Source organism: Lissotriton vulgaris, chromosome 2_1 (genome assembly GCF_964263255.1).
Source record: "Lissotriton vulgaris chromosome 2_1, aLisVul1.2, whole genome shotgun sequence".
Classification (NCBI taxonomy): Eukaryota; Metazoa; Chordata; class Amphibia; order Caudata; family Salamandridae; genus Lissotriton; species Lissotriton vulgaris.
The window spans coordinates 961,365,989-961,391,999 of NC_141687.1; the positions used below are offsets into that span (position 1 = coordinate 961,365,989).

Genomic DNA, 26,011 nt, shown 5'->3' on the forward strand with positions numbered 1-26,011 from the left:
CTCTTTATACTTCTCTACACCTCTTCATTTCTACCTTTCTGTACCTCCCAGTTCCCTCCATCTATCATTCTTTACAGCCCCCTCCCTTCCTCTTTGTATCTTCCTGTTGCTTTCTGTAGCTCTACGTCAACCTCTCTCTAAATGCCCTCCTGGCCCATCTCCGTTACTGCTACATCTTCTGTGTTCTATTTGTACATGCCCTCATCTTCCCCCCACCCCGCTTCCATCCTCGCCTCTCTGTACCTCTTCATTGGTCCTTTAGCCCTTCTTCGTGGGCCTTCCAATGCCCCCGTGCGTCCCTCTCTAGCCCTCTTCTTTCCTCTGTGCTTCATTGTGCCTCTGTCTCTTTTGCCGTTCCCTTATCCTCCTAGCCTCTCTCTCCTAAAGGGGACTCTCCTAATTCTTTTCTCGATTTTTGCAGCCCTTTCCCTTCTTCTCTGCGTGTATTCCCCTTTAGCTCATTCTTTCTTGCTCTTTGTTTGTTTCTCGTTCTGCTCCTCCTTTTTCTTACTGCTTCTGTCTGTCACTCCTTCTGCATCATCGACTCGCTAACCGCTGTCTCTGCCAATCCTTAATTTGTAAAAAAAAAAAAAAAAAAAAGATAAGTGGCATACTGAAATAATATCATTGGAGGGGAAGTCTGCATAAATGATGTGAATTGATATTTCATTTTATAATGTAAAACTCATTGTGACCTGTACTGATATATAATTGAAATGTTTAATAAAAATAATGTATATTAAAAAAAAGTGGCAAGGGTCACAGCAGCCTGCACCATCCATTGACCCTGCCAGCACTGCCCATGGCAGTACCAACACAAGAAAGGGTGCAATTCAGACTATACAGGTGACCGTAAGTTATAATAAAGGTGTGAGAGGCAGGTATTATTCATTTTAATGTATATTGACTTAATAAATACGGTCGTTGAGCCATCTCAAACTTAGAAAGCCCCACTAGAGCCGGTGGACTGTCACTGGAGCCGGTGCTGATAATTAAGTGCCAGTGTTGAGCACCAGAAACCACCGGCTCAAATTAAGCACTACGTGGGACTTGTGCACAACCCGGCTAACCCCTTCTGACAGCACTGAGTTTGTTCGTTTTTCAGCCAAAGACTTTGCGAGTTATTTCTGTTGTCTATTTACTTGCCCGGTCTGGGAATGGTTGTGTTATTGTCATCTGTCTCTACACACTCTGAACGAGATTACAGCAAATTGTTGTGCAACAGCGACGAGTCAGCAGCAGGAAACAAGTTACTCTTCTAGTAATATTGATTCCCTCATGATTTGTTCTCTCCGCGGATCTACTTTGTCACACTTCACTGCTCAAGGTTGCAGATGCATTAAGACCTCTTCTTGAGGCTCAGTGTACCAATAGATATGCTGAAGAGAGCTGTGTTTGGCAAATGGTCACAAGTTTGAACCCCGTGGATCTTTTCAGCTTTTCATCCTTCTGAGGTCGACAAAATGCATATCAAGGAGGTAGCTACAAATAAACTTCTATTATGTGTCAATGCTGCCATTAGACAACACACGGTGATTAACCCCTTTCCTGGGGGGGCTGCGCGCAGCGCCCGCATGCTGGTGACGAGCTCAGCTCGTCATGGAGTACAGCGGAGCTGTCCTCATGACGAGCTCAGCTCGTCACGGCCGCACCCGTTTTTGGAACGTTCAGCACAGCGGGGAAATTAGCCCTGCGTGCGAACGTTCCAACGGCCGTGACGAGCTGAGCTCGTCAGCAGCACCCATGAGGGTAATGAATTTATAAATTCCATTGTTACAGTCATATAAAGTCGGATGACTCAGTGACACAGAAACATGTTGGTAGTTCTCTGTAGGCCCTGATTGTGAGTTGCACAGTATGGGCAGGGAGCACTGAAGATTTGGTTGTGGAGTTACCATTAACAGTGTGTAGCGCTGCTGAGCCCCCATGCAATTGCAAATGAAATCACCTAGAACAGGGAATAACAGCATCAGGCCCGATTTGCCAGCTGTAAAACCATAAGAAATTCCCAGTTCGTTCCATGGGGTTTATCGCATACATTTACCACCTCTTCTGAGAGGGCGGTAAATGTATGCAGAGACCTCTTTGTCGGGAGTGGCTGGAGAGAGGGCGTTGTGGGGAGTAGTATAGGGAAGGGGAAGTTAAGTTCAGGCAGATGGTGCATTTTGTTGAAGTTTTTCCCACTGTTTTCAGTTTTTTCCTGCTCACAGTTGGACGAACCAGGCTCCACTGCACAGCTGCGGAGTTGGCCAATGGCCCACTTGACGATGCATTCGACTGAGAAGCCACTCAGTTCCCCACCAGCTGCATCATAATATCTGCAGGCAGTCTCTTGTAGCATCTCCCTCGATGGTTTGTGGGAAAGGTGGTAGTAACCTGAAAAAACCCTTAGTTGTGTCTCATAGAACTGACATAGCTTGTGTCAGAAACTTGAATTGACAGTTGGGGCTTAAATGGTATTTACTCACATTAAATAAACAATATGTATGTGATTTATTCAGCTGTGTAAGCACAAAGGTTGAGTTGACCATGTAGAGATTCAATCTTTTGACATACGGGTTACACACATAATGTAGCAAAAGAAAAGAAAGTGGATTAATATTTGGGTGGATGACAAGGAATAATCGCAACACTTGTCAGAGTGCACCTTTAAAGTCACTATATTTAACCTACACTCAACCCCTGGCTAGCTATGTCACAGAGCAGACGGATTTAACATAGAATAATGGGTAAAGTTTTTTTTTACAGTACCAAAACAGTAATACAGTAAAAATGCAAACCAATAAAAATCCCAAACTGGATTTGAAAAAAAGAGTAAAAATTAATAAAGCAAATGACAGTAAAATGACAAAAACCCAAATAAGAGAAGAGGAGATATGCTGTTTTTCAAGTTTTTAAATAGCACCAAAATGCACAAAGGACAAGTGTTAGTCAAAGGTCGCCGTTACACCAACCAGGATCATCCTGGTCAAAGATTTTGCCTTATAACATAGTGCTTTAAGTTTCAATCCACTACATGAGTATACTTCTAAAGCCTCCAAGACCTCAGGGAAGGCACTTAGAGATGCAACGCATGTTAGGCAAAGGCCAACAGCAGGGTCTAGTCCAGGTCCAGTTGCCACTGGTCAGTTGGATGCTTTCAGGAAAAGACCTCTTGTAGATTGTTATATCGCTGTAACTTGAACAGCAGGTTGACTTTTTGACATTTGCAGTCTGTTTCTTTGTCTTAGATACAAGAGAAGATAGGTTTTTATCCTCTTCTGATCTTCTGTAGATCCAGTAAGTGTTCTGAAGTGAGTGTCTGGAGATTCCACATTTATGCCTGCCACTAGCTAGTGAGTGACTCCTGGACACTCCCTAGCCAATGAGGTAAAAGTTCCTAGGGTCAACCCTACCCACTTTGGGCATTTTCAAAATAGTGAAACTCTTTGGCCACCTTAAATTTGGGTTCTGAGGGTTGGGGATTTGTGTGGACAGTATACTATGGTATTCCTAGTGTCTTCCCACATCTAACACAAAAATCCGGGTTGAGGCAGCCATTGTCCCCACAATAAATCCAGAGACAGTTGTCTGGTAGGGTAAAAGAAGAGCACTTCATCATCAAGACAGTGGAGCCACAAGAAATCCTGTTCTCTCCCATTAGAAGTGTGCCCCAAGGGTTATACGAAAACTCAGAGACAGGCAGTGGATCCATTTAAATTGTCTTGGCATCATATACTCTCCCCTTTCAGTGTAACATAAAGGTTATATGTAAACCCAGCAGACCTGTCAAGCAAGATCTGACAGTCAAGCAGAATTTGATCCTGTAGTACCAAAAGAATACCCAGAGCCCCGACCCTACATATTCTTGGTAGTTCAGAGGAGTCATCTCTGCAAATAAGGTCAACCTTTTGTTTGCTCCCTGGAGGCATTCAACACATAGTCACACCTATTCCAGACTAATTACTTGCTGGGATCTTGCAGAGGCTTATTTTAATTGACCTTCTGAAAGTTCAGGCAAGAAAAGGCAAATATTGAAAAGGAAGGATTTTCCTGCTAAAACAGTTTCTTTTGACAGGTCCCAGTGCAAGTTTTACACTGTGACAGTCAGGTAACATGGTAGGCCTCAAGCCGTGTTTGCACTGTCACTATAGTGGATGGCATCGTAGGTGCTGCAGTCTATTAGTGGCAATTAACTTCCAGGCCCTTGGGTACATTTTATACCATATTCTTGGGACTTTTAGGCAAGTCAAATAAACTGCTTAAGAGTATGCAATTCAACCATGTTAAAAGGGAGAGCATGGACACTTTACCACTGATTAGAAGTGTTAAATTGCACAGTGTTCTAAGGTCAGCAAATATATAGGGTCCAGCAAAAGGCAAAAAATTCAGAGTGATTACACAGAAATGGAGGATTTCTTACAATGCTAAACTGTAAAGTACACCTAGATCCAGAGCTGGCTATTTGTTTTAGCAATGCATATTTTTATATATTACAAACTCTTTAACTACACAAGTTTAAACTTCTTTATTGCCTTCATTTACCCAGCCTCTGGGCGGGGTTAGTTTGTCAGTGTGCCACAAATGTACCCTATCTCATATTTGGGGTTCCCTAAAATATGTTTTGTCTGGTATAAACTTTGTTTATTCCTGTATCGTATGGTTGTTACAGTACTAAATGATTATGTCTTAATAATTTTCTGCACCACAAAACCAGCACACAAAGCATGCAGCTGTCTTGTTTCCCAGTTCGTATGGCACCACTGAAAGGAAGGAGTGAGGTCTTTGTGGTAAACACTTCATATTCTAATGAATGAGGGGTATTTACGTAGCACACAGCTACTCACAGACTGTCCTGGCCTTTTAGCATCAGAGGTCAAAACGAGAACAACACCTACTAGCTTGCCCACAACCCTAGCTACTAAATAGATGTGTTATTATTATTTTTTGAAACACCGTTCTTCCATCATTAGTCTCAGCAGCTGGATCCATAGTCCTGCAACCAGGACCGTAAAAATGGAACCCCCGCTACATTGATTTTTAAAGCCGCGGACCATTAACAGCCCAGCCTCACTGGAACGCAGCAATCTTCCAGACCCATTCGATACCCACTGGACTATAGCAAGAATTGGCATATCCAATAGATCTGGGCTTGGCAAACTGATGCAATGTTTACATTTTTTTTTATTGCAAGCATATGCCACAAAAATAAACAAAAGAAAAAACAGAAAACATGCTTGTTACTGCCATATGTGCGGAATACAAATGTAAAATGAAAGGAAAAGTAACCATTACAGATTATTTGAAAAGGATCACTAAAACATGAAAACAAGGATAAAGAATGGACAAGTAAGGCATTGGCAAGGTTAAGTTCTATCTCACAAACAAATTCCACAACGGGAAAAAGGTCCTAGAGACAATTTACCGACCAACTCACAGATTCAATTCCCAATTCAATTATATCTTGACAAAACAGAATCTTGTGGTCAAAAGATAAAGAGCAAAAGAAGAGACGTCAAAAGTTGTCACAACTAAAATGTAAAGAATAATGAGAGGCGACCTCAGTATGGAAAAGTCGGATTTCCATCAACTGCCCACCGTGGCCAGTGTCATCATTTGGATATCCTACTACCACCTCTCTTGATAATCACAGAAAGAGGTGTAGGAAAAGTTACAGAACCATGACCCACATACCCTGCTGGTATTGAGGAATTTTTTGTATATGATTATAAGTATGCACTTTTGCACATAATAAGTATGCAGTAGCTGATTTACATTCAAGGTCCTGAAGAAAGCCTGGGCGTAAGGTCGGAGAGGCTGAAACTAGTTGACCAGCTTTTGACAAGCAGCCTATTTGTTGAAAGCCGCTTACTGACACATTTTTACTAGGATTGGAAGAGATGTCAGAATAAAAGAAGTTTTCTCTTCCAAATTCTTTTTAATGTTCACTCACTTTGCACTGCACTATCTTCTTTTCCATCACCTATCCTATCTGTTATATTTCATGACTGTGTGGGTCATGGTTCTGTAACTTTCCCTACACCTCTTTCTGTGATTATCAAGAGAGGTGGTAGTAGGATATCCAAATGATGACACTGGCCACTGTGGGCAGTTGATGGAAATCCGACATTTCCTTACTGAGGTCGCCTCTCATTATTCTTTACATTTTAGTTGTGATAACTTTTGGAAGTCTCTTCTTTTGCTCGCTATCTTTTGACCACCACATTCTGTTTTGTCAAGATAAGGTTAAGTTCTAGCCCACCATCATTGACCCAGAAATGCACTTCTTATTAGGCTGGTGGACTCACCTAATAAGGAAATATTCTGTTAATCCCAGTGCAAGAAATCCAAGGTCATATTTACAAAAAAGCCATGCAGTGCTGCAAGTCACCTTGTGACAGGGAAAGGGCAGGAATGCACCATATTCAAAAGTATAGGACACATTCCTGTCCTTTCCCAGCAATGTGGCAAAATTGGCCTGCTAGCGCCAACACAGGCCCCCTTGCACCATGGTGAAAGGGTCCCTGCTTTGGATGCAGGATTGTTTTTGTGCAGAAAGGACAGCTTCCTGCACAAAAACAATCATGAGAGGCCTTTTTCTCATTCTATTTGTGTTGCAGAATGCAAGGATTTCTCCATGTTACACCTCTTCTGGGGAGGTGTATTGTATTTTTGGGTTTGTTCACAGGTTTATCTCTTCTTTTAAATCTGAGAATGCATCAAAATTCATGAATGTTGCGTGGGATCCATGGAAATGGCTTCCTGGTGCAGAGTAATGCAAAGCAGCGATTTGTGCTTCATTACATTACTCGAGAATTATGAAGCCACCCAGAGCTATGCAAGGTGGCTTCATAAATCTCTTTAGAGATGCTTGGCTTGCACACATTGCATGATGGAAGAGCAATGCACTGGGGCTCGTCAATATGCACCCCGATATCTGAGGCGAGTTAGCTACTTGCTCCATGCTGTATGCACTACTGGGGAGGAGCAAAATGTGAATTAGAGCTGACTAAACCAATGGATAATAACGGCTGACCCAAAGCTTCTCTGGTTTATGTATAAAAGTATTTTCAATTATTATCTTTTTAATTATTACTATAGGCTAGCACGAAAATTACAATTGTCTTCCGGACACACCTAAAAAGAGGGCCTACCCCTCTCTTAGGGATGTCTCATGCCTGATTGAGTCTCAACCTTATTGGTCTTGCAGCGGTTCCTTTTCAAAAGACCAAGGGGCATATTATCAAGGGCCTTATTGCCGCTTTAGCGGGACTTTTCCCAGCTACAGCTGCGATTATTTCATTGCCCTATTAGCAAGCTGTCGCTAACAGCAGTTAGCGACAGTTTGTAGGCGATAGCGACGGGTTTGGGCCCCGCTTTGCATGCCAGCGATATTTATCACTAATGACATGCAAAGTGGGCGTACCCAACCTGTTAGCGACTGAAAGCAGTCACTAACATCGCTATCACCTATTAGCAAGGCAGGCACAGTGATAAAAAAACTTTGCACTAAGCACGAATATCGCCAAAAACGAATGCCTGCTCAGACCACTTCTAAACCTGTATATCCAATGGGAGTTGGACACTCAGGTTAAGGCCCTATTGGTGTTAATGCCTGAATATCGCTGAATTTCCAGCGATATTCCCGCATTGAGCCGCTATTGCCGGATATTTTATCGCATTTGAGATAAACGTTGCTAATAGCACGTTATCTCTTCGATAAAATCTGGCGATGCAAGGCGAGAAAAAAAAAATCACTAAGCTCATTTAGCGATAAATATCGCTAGTTGTTGGTAATATGCCCCCAGGACCCCTCTAATACATTGAATACCCCCTGACATTAGGAAGGGAGGTGTGCACTAGCCACCCTATGGCCTTAAACAGTGGTCTGACTGGGCCACGTGTAGGAATAGGAGTTCAATATTACTGGTAGACAGTCTCTTATCAATTTTGGGAGTTACTGCTTAAGCCTGATCCACGTCGCCAAGATGGAGACATAAGGAATAGTTCTTTGTCGCTAGATCACCCCAAAATGTAAAATTTGATTGGAAATCAGAGTTAATTCTATGGCTTGTCTCTTTCTGGGGTATCGCATACAGCAGTAATAGACGTCTCATTGTCCTCTACCCACGCTACCTACATAACACATAACTAGGGGCAATTCACATCTACCTCTAAACAGGTATGGGTTTGATTGCCTGATGTCTTGGATAAATGATTAACTTTGCTATCCACCCAACCTCTGTCATTTGATAAATATTCAGCTGTCTAGCGAATTCAATTTAATTTCATGTGTTACACTCTCCCTTCCGTCTTCCTCCAAAACTGTAAGATACAGTCACAAGTACTCTCTACTCGCTCTTCATGCCTAACTTCATTAAAAACTTTTAATAATTCAGACAAAATATGTAATCTTGTACTGGGAAATGCACAAGTGTCCTCATAGACTTATTTCTTCCTCTTTAACCTTCTCCAGCTCTCACATCTCAGTCCTTCCACTTTCCAACCCTATGGTCTCTCTCTACCACTCCTTCCATCCCCAGTGAACAGCATGCCTCACGCCAGGGTTCAGCTATTCCCTGAAGTTAAAAACATTCACCCCATTGACAACTTCTACACAGATATCAGTTAACAGCTGCTAACCCTTGTTGGTCCTTCAGTGCCCTCACTTCCTTGCCTTTGGGATCCTCATTGCATCAGCCGGAAGAGAAAGCCCACTCTCTGCAATCACCAGTGCTTGGCCAACCTTGGCCTTACAGCAACAAAGAAGAGACTGGTGAAGGCCAATGGTATAAGAGATCAACCCTGTGATCTATCAGGGGATGAAATGATCTCTTTACACTGCCCCAGGCACTTTGGTGATTACACATCCATGCTAGTCTATCAGCATTCCAAACACCCCTGGAGAGTCTGGGATCCTGGATGCTCACCAGTGGTGTCACCAAGTCAAGTCAAGAAGCTCTTTCCTACACTATACCTCCAGCTCTTCAGCCTTATTTTCCACATTCAAGCTGTAATGGGTTCAAGGCTGGGCAACCACACTAGCTCAGTTTGCACTCTGACCCCACAGACCCCTTTGTATGGATTAGCCTCTGACACCATCTGAGGGAATGACATGCATACGGACTGGCTTTCCTAAAAACATTTAATCAATCTACACAATGATCAACACTTTCGCTATATGCTGGCCACACACGCACACTCCTGATCTCCTGCTGGCTGATGTAACAGTTTGCAAAGCACTGGCTTATGTAATCACATTGAATAGTTCATCATTTTTCTCCTAGTTTTATGTAGCACAAACTTGACCCGAAGGTATCAGAGTTGAGTTACACTAGGACAAATTAAATTTAGTTAGGCATGGGGAGATTAAGGGATTTGCCCAGAATCACAGAATGTTGAGCATCATTGCCAAGACTCGAATCCAGTTCCCCAGATTTGAGATCGACTGCCCTAGTCATTCATTGTAGTATAGACACACACCGCTCTCTAATCAGACACATTACTTAAAAATTCACTACAAATAGGCAGCAACGCTAAACTTGCTGAGCATCAACCATGTCTACAAACCCCACACACCTCACCGCCATATTGCTATAGCTCAAACTACAAACAAAGGGGCAGATTTACAAGCCCCTTGAGCCAACTTTACGCTGCCATTCCATCACTCCTGTGACGCAGCGGCGTCGTAAACAATGCACCATGATGCAACATATATACAAGGAAGATGCGTCATGCTGTAAAGCCCTGTGCTCCATTATACCTGCGTCAGGTGTAATGTATGCATGGTGGGTGTTCCGTCACAAGGAAGCCTCATAAAAGTGACTCAGTGAAATCTACAAGATTTCTCTGAGTGACTTTTACGACGGCACTGCGTCAAAACGTTGTGTCTGCTTGAAGCAGGCGTAAGGAGTCACGCAACATGGTCAGAATAGGCATTCCTGACCATTGCTGGAGTTGTGTCATGCTTAGAACATGACTCTAGCAATGCGTTGCATCTGTCTGTCCACGCCACTGCAAATGCGGCGCATCCATGGTGGCGCAAGGCTATTTTTCCCTCTCGCAAATGAACTGGCGCATTTCTGCAAATATGCAGAGATGCACCAGTTCTCGTAAATCTGCCCCAAAGTCATCTAACCATGAACTCTGTAGTTGACCCAGGAACCCGATGCAGATGATGAGCGCCTCGGACAACCTCACCAGGGGTATCTTTATAAATAGAAGCAGAATAGCGCTGTATGCTTCAGAAAGGGTATTGAAAGGGTTGTATAAATATCAACACAATAAAATGTAATACTATGCTGTTTTATGCTATGCTGTTTTAATGCAATCCAGAGGTAAACACGTAACAGGTAGTTGAAAAATAGGTATGTGGGCAAAAATGAGTCGCCGGTTCCGGATAATACTAACATGCATTACCCCCCTCAAACAAAATGGGCGTGACACACCAGTGAAGGGTTAAAGGGGACGTTCTGTCCACCACGTGTTTAGGGCATTAAATTCCCCACAATACACAAGCCAGGATCATATTTTTTTACAAAGTAACCTCTTCAACTTTTTTGCAAAGTTAACAGCTAAATGTTAACAACTTTCTCTCTCCTACACATTATAAATAGAAGTGAGGCACGTGTGTCTCTGTGATTTTATATGGCGCGCTCATGCTAACGCATCCGCACAAAGTAACAAGATACCACGTGCCCCTTTCCCTCTTGAAACGTGTTACAGAATACCTTTTTAGGAAGTAAGATTGCGCCCGTCAGTTAATAACTTTCAACTGTTTAAGTTGGGAAAAAGTGACGTTATGCAGGTCGAAATAAAATGATTGATTCTATGGCTTTGTGTCGTTGGCCAATCAATGTTACAAAAACCTAGGTCGGGCTTCCCCTTCAGAGTGGGTGAGCCTCACTCGCCCATGCACGTCTTTTCTCTGAGGTTTCTATATCACCCGTGAAGTGCAAATTATGAGGCATGTTTCTGTGGCCATACCTGTCTGTTGCAGAAGTTTCATTTGCAGAGTGATGCGGAAGAGGTAAGTCTCCCTGTTCACGCTTGTCCATGTTTGTCTGCTGCAGAGGTGGCAACCACAAAGGGTGAGGTGTGCATTTTATCACTGCCTTCATGCTTTTCTGTTGTTTAGGAACCTATGAAGGTTCAAGCTCAGGTTTAGGTCTCCCTGCTCATACTTCTCTGGGATATCATTAATTAAGGTGTAGAGCTCCAGACATGTACTTCTGTGAGGCTCAGGTATTTCCTGCGAAGGCCCAAGATGGTGGCATCTATTCATGCCCATGCCAGTCTAAGGCTAAGCTGTCACTCACCAAGGGCTTAAAAAAGAGGTAAGCCCCCAAATCCCTTTTTAGCTGAGGCTGAGGAATCGCTCATGAAGGGTTAAGAGAGGGTTAAGTAGTCAGTCCCATGCTTGCCTGAGGTAAAACACTGGAAGGATTAAAAGTGAGTTAATCCCCTATGCTTATTCTTTTCTAAGGTGGCAGCGAGTATTACGACTCGGTTAAGCCACCATGCCCATGTTTCCCTCAGACATCAGCAATGAGCGGTTCAGCTTCCATGCTCATACATGCCCAATATATGTCATGTGAAGGGTTACAAGTCCATGTCTTTCCTTCTCTAAGGGTGAGTTATTCCCCATGCAGAGGTACTAATGGGCTAGGCCTCCCTGCACATGCTTCTCAAGTGTCAAAAATCCCCTATGAAGGGTTACGCCTTGTTACCTGTTTGAGGTGTCCCCAGTGAAAGGGTAGTAAGTGTTAGGCTCCATTGACCTATTTCGGGGTTGCTGAGATACCATGTCACCCATGAAGGGCTAGGAGAGGGTTACGAGGCATCAGACCCACAACCTTTGTGTCAAAGGGGCTCTCCTTCCCTAGGTGGATTACAAACATAGATTCTCTCTTTAGGGCTTACCTGGGCCAGGAGACAGTAGAGTTCAGCAGCCCCTGAGTCCCTTCGAGCCATTCCCATCTTTGGAGAGATTCATTTTCTGATCATTTTAAATGTGATGTATCTCTGGGGGAATATTTAGAATATATTTAGAATATTTTGAAAAGTATAAATGAGATATATACTCACTTTGTGCATCTGTCTCTTTTATTATCATTATTATTATTGTTTTTATTGTTATTATTAGAAGCAGTTGTTGTTGTATTATTTCTGTTTATATAGTGGTAAGGCTTCATCACTAGGTATTGCTAGAACTCACAAAATAATAAGATTCTTTAGGTAATTAAGTGAGGTGTTTCATGCGCTGCAACCTACATTAACCCGTATTCTTTAGAATATGAACCTCTGGTTGTGTTTCATTGTCTTCTGTCTATGGTTGGTGCTATGTTTTCTGTATGAGTAGGTGTTGCCGGTTCCAGTCTGCTTAGTGCATGGCTTCCTAGAAGAGAAGGGTTTGGGGTTCTTCCTGGTGGTGTCTGATGTCCCCTGTCTCTCTGGGGAGTTTGTCATCCTGGACCTCTAAATGCTGTTGGGGGTTTTAGAGATGGAGGGCTTTGAGCTTATTCCTGGTTTCCTCTGGTGATCTACTAACTCTGGATTGTATTTGGTATCTTAAAGAATTACAAGTTTGAGGTTCCACCTGGCAGTGTGTGATGGTCCTCTGTCAACCTTGGGAGCTAGAGAGTTTTATTGTTCTCTGTCTCTTTGTGGTGTTGGGTGTCTTATGAAAACAAGACTTCAGGGTCATTTCTGGTTGGTCTCTGCTGTTCTCACCTCTGGATGTGGCAAGGTGTCTTAAGAACGAGGATCATCAGGTGCCTTTTGGTGATGCCGGGTGATCTCACTGAAGCCTTATGGACCTCCACCTCAAGGCAGTATGAGACTCTGTAAAATAGGAGAAATGTGAGATTTCTCAAGGTGGTAGCTGGGCAGTGTTAATATTAGGAATGGGCTGTATCTTTTATAGGATGCATTTGAGTTCCTCCTGTTGGAGTCAGGAGACGGCCATCCGTCTTTGAATGGTGCTGTCTTTCTTAAAATTGCAGTTTTAGAGGACCTTCTGGTGGAGTTTGCTTGACCTAAACCAGTACTGATGTTTGCTTTCATATAATAAGAGGTTTTTGAGATTGTGTTTGGTGGTGTTTAGGCACAAGGATGTTGAGGTTCTTGCAGTATTTGGTTCTTCTGTTTAGAGGCAGTCTGTTGTTTTTCTTTTGGGGCAAACATGAGATTAGTGTGCAGGCCTGTTTAATCCTTCACCTGTATTCAGTCTGAAAGTCATGCATTTATTACGTAAATAACCCATCATCTTCAAGTGCGGGATCATTCTTTGTATGTGTGTTTGAAAATGTGTTATTGTCACTAGTGTAATGCTTCAGAAGTGTTATAATCAGTAAAAAGTGAAAGGGTTTTTACTTATTTCAGACATTATCAATGGCATTAGGAGCACTGCATTGCTACCCACTCTCACAGCCCTCTCCCCAACCCTCCTGCCCCTCGAGACACTAGAAATCTAGGAAGGGCATAACAAGCTATTCCCTTCTTGTCTAGGTGCCTCAGGATGAGTGGGGTGGGTATCCTGGGGCTGGCAAGGAGGGGGAGATCCCCTGCCGGCGGATGCGGAGTGGTAGCTATATCAAAGCCATGGGGGATGATGACAGCGGGGACTCAGACACCAGCACCCGGATGTCACCCAAGGGCGTTTCTCGCAGAGACGGCTATCGCAGGTCCTCCAGCATTGATCAGCCCCGGACTAAGTAAGAATTAATATCTGTCTGTCTGTCTGTGCATCATATCTGTCTGACCATCTTGTTTGCCATCCGTCCTGTGCAATGGTGTAATGTTGTATGTCTACATGAAATGCTTAGCAGCCAAGTTGGGTGGGCCTTGTATGGTTTTCCAATAGAGAAGTTGTTGCTGAAAAGTCTGTGCTTTTCCAGAGGTGTTCACCAATATTATTGTTTATAGATAGATGTATTAGGGAAGTGAACTACTAGCTCATCGATCGAACCTCACATTTTGCCTCCCAGTTCATTCATTCATACATTCAATAATCCCCTCATTTTGCTATCCAAATATGACTTTGTGTGTACGTTCATCAAACAATGCAATAAACTCTTCCACATCTATTGTTCTCCCGTAAAGTTAAAATATCTCGTGTATAAGTGCACTTTTTGTGGTTAAACTTTCCATAAGAAAACTCTGCATTCAACATATGGGGTTGAACAGCCAGGGTTTGAGTGTCTTGAAAGCTCAAAACGTTGTGCTTACGTTCAGGCGATATGCTTTTAAAATATGCCCACAGATGGTGGCTATATTACAAAGGTTGGATAGCTAAGGTCATGAGTTTCAAGGGGGACATAACTTAGATGATACCTATGTGCCTGGGGTTGGACCAGAGACAAAAACACAGACAGAGACGGTGGGAACAATGGGAACAGGGGTAAATATAGACATTAGGTGCATTGAGGCAAATGACTGGTACAGTTAAAAAGAGAAAAAGATCACTAAGCTAAGGTAAGATATGATTTATGAGGCCTCTTAGAGAGGGAAGGTTCACTTTGTTTAGGGTATGATCATATATTCACTTTGGAGTTGAAATTGAGGGGTGTTGGGGGACTGGAAGCAAGAATTGCAGGTGCAGGTTCAGGACAAGAATAGTGGGGGTGGATGTGGGGAGGGGTGGAAGGTGGGATAATGTATAGTGGAAGAGGGTAAAGATTGAAATGTAGTGAAATTGTTTATGTAGCTGAAACTGCCCACTTATTGTGGAACATTGAGCCAATTATAGTTTGTATTGGAAAAGGGGATGAAAGATCTTGATGGCTATAAGACTTAAAAGAGCCTGGATGAGTGATGTAGTCTGCATAGTACCTGCCTCTTTTTAGTTTTGAAAAAGCATACACTGTTAACTGTTTATCACCTATGGTGGATACAGTCTTGGAGGAAAGGTTTGGTGATTAAATGCAGCGTTGCTATACTGTAAAGATGTGGGTGATAAGAGTGCATCCTCTTATGCAAGATGGGTTACTGTTTGTCACCTAGGGTGGATGCAGTCTTGGAGAAAAGGTTCAGTGATTAAATGCAGAGTTGAGATACTGCAAAGATGTGGGTGATAAGGGTGCATCCTCTCATGCAAAAAGGGGAATATTGAGATAGCCAATGATGTAAAAATGTTAGTAGCTTGCAGCGAGGTGTAGGGCCAAGAGTTGGTGACATTGAATGATAAAAATGTGGTGATGGAAGATGGGTTTGAGGGATGCTGACATCCTAAAGTGATGTGCATGCCTCTCCCATTTGTAGCTGGCCTTAGACAGTTCAAGAGCAAGTGTGTGAACAACTCTCAGTAGTTCATAGGTGTTTTAAGTATTCGACTCCTAGAGTGGAGCTAAGGTTAAGAGGCCGCTAATGTGCCAGTGGGAAGTTAGGTGGACTCATTGAAGTGCTGTTGTTGAAAAGCCAATTGAAGTAGCATCATACGTGTCAAGTGAAGACATCAATGTGCCAGTGAAGGTTATCGATAAGCTAGATTATTCATGGCTCATGGAGACCAAATGATGTAGCATTGTCTACCGACTTGCTTAAATAACGCCGTCAAGGTGCCATTTGAAGTAGGTCGTTGATGATCCACTTGAATCAGGGATATCAATAGCCCATCTGAAAGAAGAACATCAATGGGCAAGTAGAAATATAGTCATTATTATGCCAGTCGCAATAAGCTTATCAGTGCACCAGTCTTAGTAAAATCATTGATTTATGAGTTGAAGTAAGGCCATCCATGGGGTTATGGTAGGTTTGTCAATGAATGGGCTGAATTTTGGTAATGTGTGTGTCCACTGAATTAGGGTGCTTGTTCAATTGCCTAACTGAGGTATGGTCATTGATCTGTTAGTTGTTAGTTGGGGCAGGTTCGTCGGTGTTTCAATGGAAATAGGGACTGTTTAGGGTGCATGTGCTGTAGAGATGTATATATGCTTTGTCAAGAGCTGAGATCCAAGAATTGGAAAACCCAGGGAAAGAAAAGTGAACCCACAAATAGTTTCTGACATCTTTGCACATCTATGAATCTCCTCCTCACCTTCACCCCCATCCCTTCTTCTACCAGTGTGACCATCAAAGTCTCTATGACTTTGCACCTTTCTCTGCATTCCACTCCCTTTCCATCTTTACCATTTCCACCATATCCATACCCACAGGTATTATAATTGAAGTCTTAGCAAGTGACACCAGATACTCAGGAACTGTCTAGCGTTCTGGAATCCACTGCATGTGCACCATCCACTGTCTGTCTGTGTTCATCAGCTTGTTTCACTCTCAGATTGTAGCGCTGGTTTACTTCCACATGTCCTTTTACTTTCTATTGTGTCTTCCCTCTTCCTAGCATGTTCTCGCCTCCCCTTCTCTCTGTCGGTCTCCGTCTTTCTATCTCTCTCCCTCTATCAATCTATTTCTCTTATCTGGTTTTCTTTCCTTCTGTCTCTCCGCCCTGTCTTTCTCAAAGGCCCCAAAACATCTCTTGCCTTTACTGCTATTAGTCTCTCTCTATTCCATTCTCTCTCATAAATAAATATATATATATATATATATATATATATATATATATATATATATATATATATATATATATACATATACATAATCTATATATATATATTTATGAAGATGTGTGTGTATATGTATGTGTACATATACATAATCTATATATATATATTTATGAAGATGTGTGTGTATATGTATGTGTACATATATTTACATATGCATTTTACAATATATTAACAGAGAGAGAAAGTCTTTCTATCTATCTATCTATCTATCTATCTATCTATCTATCTATCTATCTATCTATCTATCTATCTACCTGTCATTTATCTACCTAGATAACTCACCACTCTCTTTCACTCTATAATTGTGTGTATCTTCATCAGACCCATTTCTAATCTCTCTTAGGAGTCTCCATCTCCGTCTCTCTCCTGATGGCCTCTAGCTCCCCCAGTACATGTATCAGTCTCCGACATTCTCTCACAGTCGCTCTGTCTGTTTATCTATCACCCTTCTTTTACACCTCTCAATCTCTCTCTTTCTTTCTCCTTGTAAGTGTCCCTCTCCTTCTTACAGAGACTGCCACGTTGTGTCTCTCAATGTCTATCTTTACTACTTTCTTTTCCTCCATATCTCTCATCTTATTTTAATATCGCTCCTCTTCCCGCTTCTCCTAGGCCCTCACTCTGCCTCTTCTTGTCTCTACCACCCTGTGTCTATGGCTATCTCTTGATCTTCCTCTATCACCTCACTCTTTCTCTCTGCTTCTCTGTCTGTCTCTCCCTATATCTTTCCCTCACTGCCCAGTCCCTCCATCTCTTTGTGTCTTTCACCCCTGCTTCTCTCTTTGCCACTCTCTTCATTACTTTCTCTCACCATTTCTCTCTTTATTTCTCTGTCTCGCTATTTCTCTCATCTCCCTTCTTTTTTCAACATGCATTCCCCTTCCTTTCCCTTGTTCCCGATCCATTTGTTGTTCTCCTCCACCTGAGTTCCTTCAGATATCTTTAGTTTCCTTCTTTTCTGCCCCTCTTACTCTCACTCCTCTGCCCCATCTCTCACTGCCTCTCATCCTTTTATCAATTTTACATTTATTACAGTTGTACTTACTGGCATGAAAGCCAAGCAAGTGTTGCCAATGTAAAATAATGCAGTTACTGCAGAACCAACGACTGTAGAGTTTTTTGTTGTTTCTCGCTTTCCTTTCCCTTCCCCTTTCTTCCCTTCTCTTTCCCCCTCCCTTCCCTTCTCTTTTTCACTTCCCTTCCATTCCTTCTTCGCTTCCACTCCCTTCCCTTCCCTTCCTTTCCCTTCTCTTCTCTCTTCTTTCCTTCTTTTCTCTCGAACCAGCCTTCCCCTTTCACTATGTCTTACTTTCCTCATTTACTTTCTCCATCTATGGCAATTTTCTTTCTTTTTTCTAATTTGGTTTCTCTCGCTTTTACTTTCTTTTGTAATTCTCTCAGCTTTGCCTGCCTAGTTGCAACTCTCTACCTTTGTTGCTCTCCTTCCTTCCACCTTTCCCACACACCCTTACGCTCTACTTTCCCAGCTCACACTTTATTTTCTCCCTTTTTAGCTTAGCTCATTTTATACTTTCCTTTTCTTTCTCCTTTGCTTCCTTTTACTCATACTTATCCGCCTATTTGTACCTGATTTCCACTATCCTCCTCTCAACCACTTAACTTTTCTCCCACTCCCCTTTTTGTCTCTGCCTCCTATCTTCATACACCTTCCTTCTCCTTCCCATGTATTTGCTCTTTCCTTCACCCTCTCCCACGCTTAATTTGTAAAACAATAACTGCTGGGCCAAAAGTTTTGCTCAGATGTCCAGTGATAGCACTATTGAGTGTCACGGTGCCAAATACCAAGTCTGTCCAGTCATGATTCCACGTCAGGTCTGTTTTTATTCAATACCAAAAGCTCCCTATTCCTTTATCTCACTCTTGTAGGTTCCTTTTCATCCCTGTTTTCTTCCTTACTCACTGTTTTTCCATCTTTCATCTTCTTCCCCACCTTTGTGCTTTTTCTCTCTTGTTCTTTATCAAAGTTGATGAGGAAAAATAAGTGTCAGTCACCAAAAATGAATTCTGGTGGGCCCCACCTGCAACCACCAGCTTAAATTCTGCGATGCCCTCTCCTCTTAATCCCTGGTGATTCTGTGCCCACCCTCATACACTTCACCTTTCTCTCTCTCACTCACGTGTCTTTCTTTCATTGTTTCCTGTCTTCATACACCTCCCTCCTCCTTCCCATATCTTTTCTCTTTCTCTTCATGTCCTCTAAATCCGGGGCGACTCTCTGTCTATTCCTTCTCTGCCTTTTCCTACTTTTCACTCTCCTTCCCATTCTCCTTTCTCTCCCAACCCCGTCACTGCCCACTTCACTGCTCAGCTCTCCTCTGCTGTCTGTTTTGCCCCTTTTCACTTTCCACTCCACTCCTTCTCTACCCCATCTTCTTTTATCCCATTCTCATTCATCTGCCTATCCCACTGTCTTCTTCACCTTCCCTTCCCTACACGGTCCCTCCTCTTCCTCTCAGACTGCTGTCCTCTTCTGTTTACCTCCCTTATAACTTTCTTTCTTCTTACTCGCTCTCCTTCCTAACCTACTATTTACCTTTTCTTACCTTTTTTCCACATTGTCTCACTATTTTGCCCCTTCTCCTCTATCTCTAACCTCCGGTCTCTCTCATCACTCCTATATGCTCTCCATGCCCTAGTTCTATTCCCACCTTCTTCTTCTCCGCCTCATCCTCCCCTTTCATCCTTTCTCTACACTCACCACCTTCCACCTCGACTTTCTATTGTCTTCACTCATTCCTCATTCTCGGTCTTCTATTGCTTTTCTTCCATCCTTCTCATTCCCATCTCCTCCTCACTGAATTATCATCTTTACCTTTCTCCACTCCATCTTTCTGCCTTATGTTTCCACTTCATGTTCCTTCTTCCTTGCTTACCCTCCTCACTTCCTTATTTCCTCCCTTCCCTTATCTACCCTCTTCTTACCTTCCTCCCTTTCTTCATTCTTACTCTGCTCGCCTTCCTAATCACTTCCTTGTCTGCCCTCTTTTCTTACTCTCGCCCGCTCCTCCCCCTCTACCTCCTCTCCTATCTTTTATTGCTTCTTTCTTTTCCACTCTTGTCCCTTTTTGCTCCTCTGCTGGTATCCCATGCCCCCTTTAATCGTTTTCCTTCTCCTGTCCACTGACTTTTCCTTACTAATCTGCCAGCTTTCCTTTCTTCCTTCTCCTGTTCTTCCATCTCCTCTTCATCCTCTCCATCCTCCCTTGCCCCTGACCCGCTTCTCTCTGCCATAACATCTCCTGTTCTTCTCTTTGCCCAGCCCCCCCCACAGTCTCTCCCTCTCACTCACTAAAGTTGAAATGCTGTCCATTATTTGCCAATGTTCTCCCTGATATCTGTCGGAAACATTTTCCCCCCTGTCTCCCATTAGGTTTTGGTTTAAGCGTTATTCTGACTCATATATCTGTAACTGTCCCAGCTGCTGCACTCCGCCCAAAATCCATCCTCGAGGACAGGGCTATGGTCGCTCCCTCACCACTGGCCAGGTAAGTGCTGGGCAGGGGTCCTCCTCTGCTGCCTCGATTTCATCTCTGAGTGTGGTGACAGGCAGCGCTCAGCTGCCATGTGGGCTGATAGAGTGTGAGCCATGACTGCCTCCCACAGGACATCACTAGCTAGTGCAGTCTCTCCTCGAGCCCTGGTGCCAGCGGCAGCTGGCACAGGTAAGCATGGTGAGGCGGTGCAGGGCGCGGCAGGGAGGAAGTCGACAGACGATGGAATAGATATTATTTATTTAATTATACCTATCCTGTTGTCTGTCAATTTGACCCCCTCCCACATCACCCAGCCCCTGCCCTGCCTCACCACCCGCATTTACCTGTGCCGGCCGCCACTGCCTGGCTCACCGGCCTTTAACCCGGGCCACTGTCCCAATGTTCGGCTCCATTGCTGCATCCAGCTAATACATATGTGCCTGTCCCTCTATGCTGTACTGGAACCATCTGCATAGGTCATGCTCACTCATACACATCTTCCTATATTCCATATGAACACCTTTAAAAGTGCTCCACAGTTGAAAACACCACTGTTTCTGAGTGACCTCCCTGTATATTCAGGGCCACTGGAATTATATGGCAGGAGAGAACCACATTTTGCGGTCGGGGTGAGGAAATTATGCAACAAGAAAAGGCAAATGTTGCTGCATAATGAGGCACTTTTTGTAATAGTATTCATTATTTCATCATTTTTAAACTTGGATAACACTGTCTGGGCATTGGTTGCACCTCATTGGTACCAGTTTAACACCCAAATATAGCAATAAGCAACTGAAAGGTGACCAGTTCAGCGTTGCAAAGGACCTTCCACCATACAGCAACACGTGTTGTTGCATTCTTAGTAACTGGAACCGTTTGAGCTAGAAACACATTTTTAAAAAAGAAAATCTGCAGATTATGCAGCAGATGAAGGATTGTGTGGTAAATGCGGATAATCTATAATTATGCAAAAATCACCACAGCCGCACGATCGTATACTTCCAGTGGCCCTGCCTACATTGCATTCATACTGGTACCTTGCCTCAGTAGTGTGTCCAGTGAGTCAGAATCCCTAGTACAGTGAAGAAGATTACCCCCCTGGCTGCTCTTTGAATTATAAAATACACCAATTATCAGGGTTCACTTAGCCAGAGGCCACTGGGCCTCCGCTCTACTGAAGCTATTGCACCAAAGGAAGCTACGGCTGGCTGGCTTTAGCACTGGTGGCGCACTGTGCAACATTGTTTGTCTGCAGGTGCACATCAGGGTACATACATTCATCCATGCCGTGGCTTCATCCCTCGTATTTCACGCGTGTAAGTAAAGATAAGGTCTTCTTAGTCATTACATCCATGGTTCTCCTCGAGCTCTTGCTTGACATCAGAGATCACTTGCAGTGCGTGGGGAGTGACAACCTGGGGCACTTTAAAACCATAGCATCGGTACATACCATATAGTACTGGTTGTGGATCATGCCACACGGCTCTGAGAGGCCAATCTGGCGTTACTTAGCAAAAACAGATGATCATATTGCTTGATTTTGTTTTACGAAGGAAACCCTTGGCATTTTTCAGTCTTGATGTGACTCATCAGTGAGGTTCACCTTGAGTCTTATGGCGATGCTGGGGTAGCCATGCGCTCTGCAAATCTTATTAACATATTATGTTCATTATGTGCTGATCTTGTGGTCCCTGTACTCAGGACAGGCAGACAGGCCTGGAAAATCCGATCCAGCAATCTTGTAACTTTCTACATATCTGTGAGTGTTCAATCAATCAATCATTTATTTGTAGAGCACTTTAATCACCTGTGAGGGTCTCACGGTGCTGAGGGAGGGTAGGGGTGCAGCTACTGATCGAACAGCAAGGTCTTGAGAAGTCTCCTGAAGGTCAGCAGGTCCTGGGTCTGTCGCAGCTGTGTCTTGGCAGCGAGGTAGGAGAAGGACCTGCAGCCGGTGGAGGTCCTGTGGTTGCGTGGGACGGTGGCGAGGGTGAGGTCGGCAGAGCGAAGCTGGCGGTTCGGGGTGTAGAAGGTGAGACGCTTGTTGAGGTATCCTGGTCCGGCGTTGTGTAGTGCTTTGTGGGCGTGGGTGAGGAGCTTGAAGGTGATCCTCTTCTTGACTGGGAGCCAGTGCAGGTCTTTCAGGTGGGCAGTGTTGTGGTTGTGGCAAGGAATGTCGACTATTTGTATGCGTTGGACTTCTTCTGGATATTGATCGTGGTCCCTGCGTAGAGGGCTTTGCCGTATTCCAGCCTGCTGCTGACGAGGGCCTGTGTGACCGTCCTTCTGGTTCCGGTGGGGATCATCTGTAGATCTCGTGGTGCATGCGGAGGGTGTTGAAGCAAGAGGAGGAGACGGTGTTGACTTGCTGGGTCATTGAGAGCGATGAGTCCAGGATGAAGCCCACGTTGGGTGTGTGGTCGGAGGGTGTGGGTGCGGCTCCCAGGGCGGCCGGGCATCATGAGTCGTCCAAGGGGGAGGGGGTGGATCTGAGGATGAGGACCTATGTCTTGTCAGAGTTAAGTTTCAAGCCGATGGTCTGCATCCAGCTGGCGATGGCCTTCATTCCTTCGTGGAGGTTGGTGTTGGCGGTGGCGGGGTCTTTGGTGAGTGAGAGGATCAGTTGACTGTAATCAGCGTAGGAAACAATGTTGAGGTTGTGTGAGCAGATGATGTTGGCGAGCGGTGCCATGTAGATGTTGAAAAGAGTAGGGCTGAGGGACGATCCCTGGGGCACGCCGCAGATGATCTTGGTGGCTTCGGAATGGAAAGAGGGTAGGCCTCTGGTTTCTGTCGGTGAGGAAGGAGGTGATCCAGTCCAGCGCTTTGTCCTGTATTCCAGCGTTGTGTAGGCGTGTGCGTAGGATATGATGGCAGACGGTGTCGAAGGCAGCCGAGAGGTCCAGGAGGATGAGGGCCGCGGTTTCGCCGTTGTCCAGTAGGGTCCTCATGTTGTCTGTGGCAGCGATGAGGGTGGTTTTGGTGATGTGATTGCTGCGGAATCCGGTTGGGGTGGGTCCAGGATGTTGTTCTCCTCGAGGAAGTGGGTCAGTTGCCTGTTGATGATATTTTCGATGACTTTCGCCCTGAACGGAAGAAGGGAGATGGGCCAGAAGTTCTTGAGGTCCTTTGGATCCCCTGTGGGTTTCTTGAGTAGGGCGTTGATCTTGGCGTGCTTATAGCTTTCCGGAAAGGTGCCTGTTTCGAAGGAGCTGTTGATGATCTTCCAAATTTGGGGTGCGTTGATGCGGTTTGCTTTGCTGAAGATGTGGTGAGGGCAGGGGTAGGATGGTGAGCCAGTGTAGATGGTGTTCATGGTCTTGATGGTGTTGTTGTCGTTGACATGGGTCCAGGAGAGCAGGAGGTTGGTGAGGCTAGGGGGGGGGGCGGTGAGTCTGCAGTGTTGGTGGCTGTGTCGAGGGTCTGGGTGTTGAAGCTGTCGTGGATGTCTGCGACCTTGTGGTGAAAGAAGGTGGCTAGGGAGTTGCATAGGTCTTGCGACGTCGGGATGTTGTTGAAGCTGGAGATGAGGTTGGAGAGCTCCTTCACAATGTTGAAGAGCTCTTTGCTGTTTTGTGCATTGTAGTCGATGCGTTCCTTGAAGGAGGTCCTTTTGATGGCTCAGATGAGTTGGTATGTGCTTGCGGCTGGCGTTCTTTAGGGCTGCATGGTTGTCCAGTGTCTTTTTGTGGGGCCACTATTTCTCGAGTCTTCTGCAAGTCTGCGTAGATTCCTGGAGGTTGGTGGGGAACTAACTGTGTTAGAGGGAGGAATGAGGGCCATCACATGGTGACGAGAGCTCCTGCACCTTGCCCCTGATTAACCTTTTCTGTCTTGCCTTGTGCTTTTCTCGCCTTGTGCTCAGCAGTCGAGAAGTCCAATGAGGGTGAGCCATGTTTTTGTATGTTTCACCTGCCGATCACAAGGTGCTGTTGACAAGGTTACACATCAGATGTGCCCCCAAAACCTAGTGGAGAGTGGCAAGTGCTTCCTCCAACCAGGCAATTAGGAGAGGGGAGGTTGCTGGCAGCCCGGGTTCTAGTGAGAGGTATTAGGCTACTTGAACGGTGACCCCTGGGGAGGAGATCACAGGCCCTCGTTTGTAAAGATTTACTCCTAAATGAGGTTCTCTGCTCCCCCCTACATGCACATGGTGAGTCTTGATGTCTTGATGAGTCCTTTGTGAGTTGCATATGGTTTGTACAAGTGCAATGCGGTGACATCTGGACAGAGGATGGGGTGAGTGCAGACACCTCCAGTGCCCTGCGGTATCCATGCTGAAGTGTCAACAGCACCCACATTCACTTCCGCCCAGGCCGAAGCCCTTATGATGAGCAAAGGACTGACCAACATCGTTCTTCTGGTTTTGGAAGTCCTGCCTGCTGATTTGTTTAATAATAAACTATTCTTATTTGAATGTGTAGATCAGGGGTCTCCAAACCGGTCCTGGAGGGCCGGATCCATGCCAGATCTTTTGGATATCCCATTGAGATACATGTAGTAATTTTAAAAATCTGGCATGGATCCGGCCCTCCAGGACCGGTTTGGAAACCCTTGGTGTAGACCTTCACACCGCAAAGCCACTTACTCCGGCCTCCAAGTTCTATTATGTGTTCTACGCTGTCTCTCTTAGAATATACGCTGCTGGGACCTGCTGGTACCATCCCCGCCTCTCCGTTTTGGACAACTCCAGCAAAGAGGGTCCTGCTCGAGCTGTTCTGGGTTATGGGCTTTTAAATTCTCTTGTTCTGGTTGTTCTCAGCATCCCACCAGCCATATTGTGATAAACACCAGCAAGTTGAGCTAGTATTTTTGTATCTAGACTTTTCAGGAAGCACAGAAGGGTGTCTGACCTGGAACTAAACTCTGACAGTTGCTGTCTGTCTCCAAGTCTGAAACCAATCGGGGTCTCAGGGATATTGTTGCTTCCATGAAAGAAAAGAACGGTAGCCGGGTCACAACTCAGAGGACAATAACAAGGTCCAGCGGACTTAAGCCTGAGTGAGGTCAGTCTCGCATGAGTGAGCCACCCAGGAGCCAAGATGACCTTATGGTCATAAACAAACTACAGACATCTTCTCTGCAGGAGAGTTGAGCAGTTGGACCACCATGAGACATTCCATAATTGACCTGAACTGTACTGTAATCCTTTGTTACACTATGTATTGTCCCCTTTCTAGCCTCCAAGGAACGTAGGGGATTTTACCATTTACCTGCAGCCGGGAGTGTTGTGTCTCATTGACTGAGGCTGTGTGCCCAAATTCTCGAACCATTTAAATCCCTTTTCCCCTCTTGGTTCCAAAGATGTTACAGCATAAAGTCGTGTCTGTGCGCTCTCCCTAAATCTCACTTTCAATATTTCTAGTAAGAAATGTTGGATCCAGAGTGTGCTTCATGCCTGGGAATGCCTGACAACTGGATGTTACAGCTGTGATATGAGATACAGGCCCCTAAACATTAGGAGGCCCTGGGGCACGTATCTTGGACACTAGCTGCACCCTACCAACAGTAGCCACGATTTAAGGGCCACTTGGCTCTGAAATAAGTCTCCTCCTGAACAGCTTTCTGTGCCCGTAACACCAACCAATAGAACAGCGTTGGTCTCTTTACCTGGACATTTAAGTTTGACTTTCAAAACTAGCCCTTGTCTGTGTGTTTGGCATTTCCATTTTACTTTTGAGTGGCCAGTTTTGAGTTGTTTTTGACAGATCTCAGCAACCTGAGTATAAACACACAGAGTTATCCCCCATTGGATCGAACATATAAATTAGAACAAAGGGCATATACACAGTATGATATTTTATATACTGTGCCATTTTTCATTGCCAAGTGGCTATAAAAGTCTAGTAAGAAAACGGACACTCGAAGACATTATAGGATTGCTGTGAACTTGGCTGCTTGCCCTCAATGCCTTTGAAATGTCAAGAGTGCAAAGAGAGTAACTTGACTAAGAAATAAAGTGCACTAGTGTGTGAG

General features: G+C 44.5%; 1 protein-coding gene across 3 annotated transcripts in view; it reads left to right on the top strand.

Moving 5' to 3' along the window:
* DLGAP3 (DLG associated protein 3) overlaps positions 1–26,011 on the top strand; it is a 483,972-nt gene that overhangs the window by 290,437 nt on the left and 167,524 nt on the right. For 2 of the 3 annotated variants that reach the window (XM_086956531.1, XM_086956532.1), the window contains exons 4-5: positions 13,489–13,694; positions 19,933–20,047. The exons of the other annotated variant lie outside the window; for it this stretch is intronic. In XM_086956531.1, coding sequence (XP_086812657.1) covers positions 13,489–13,694; positions 19,933–20,047 — 321 coding nt within the window. The remainder of the gene's footprint in view (positions 1–13,488; positions 13,695–19,932; positions 20,048–26,011) is intronic. 3 annotated transcript variants of the gene reach the window in all.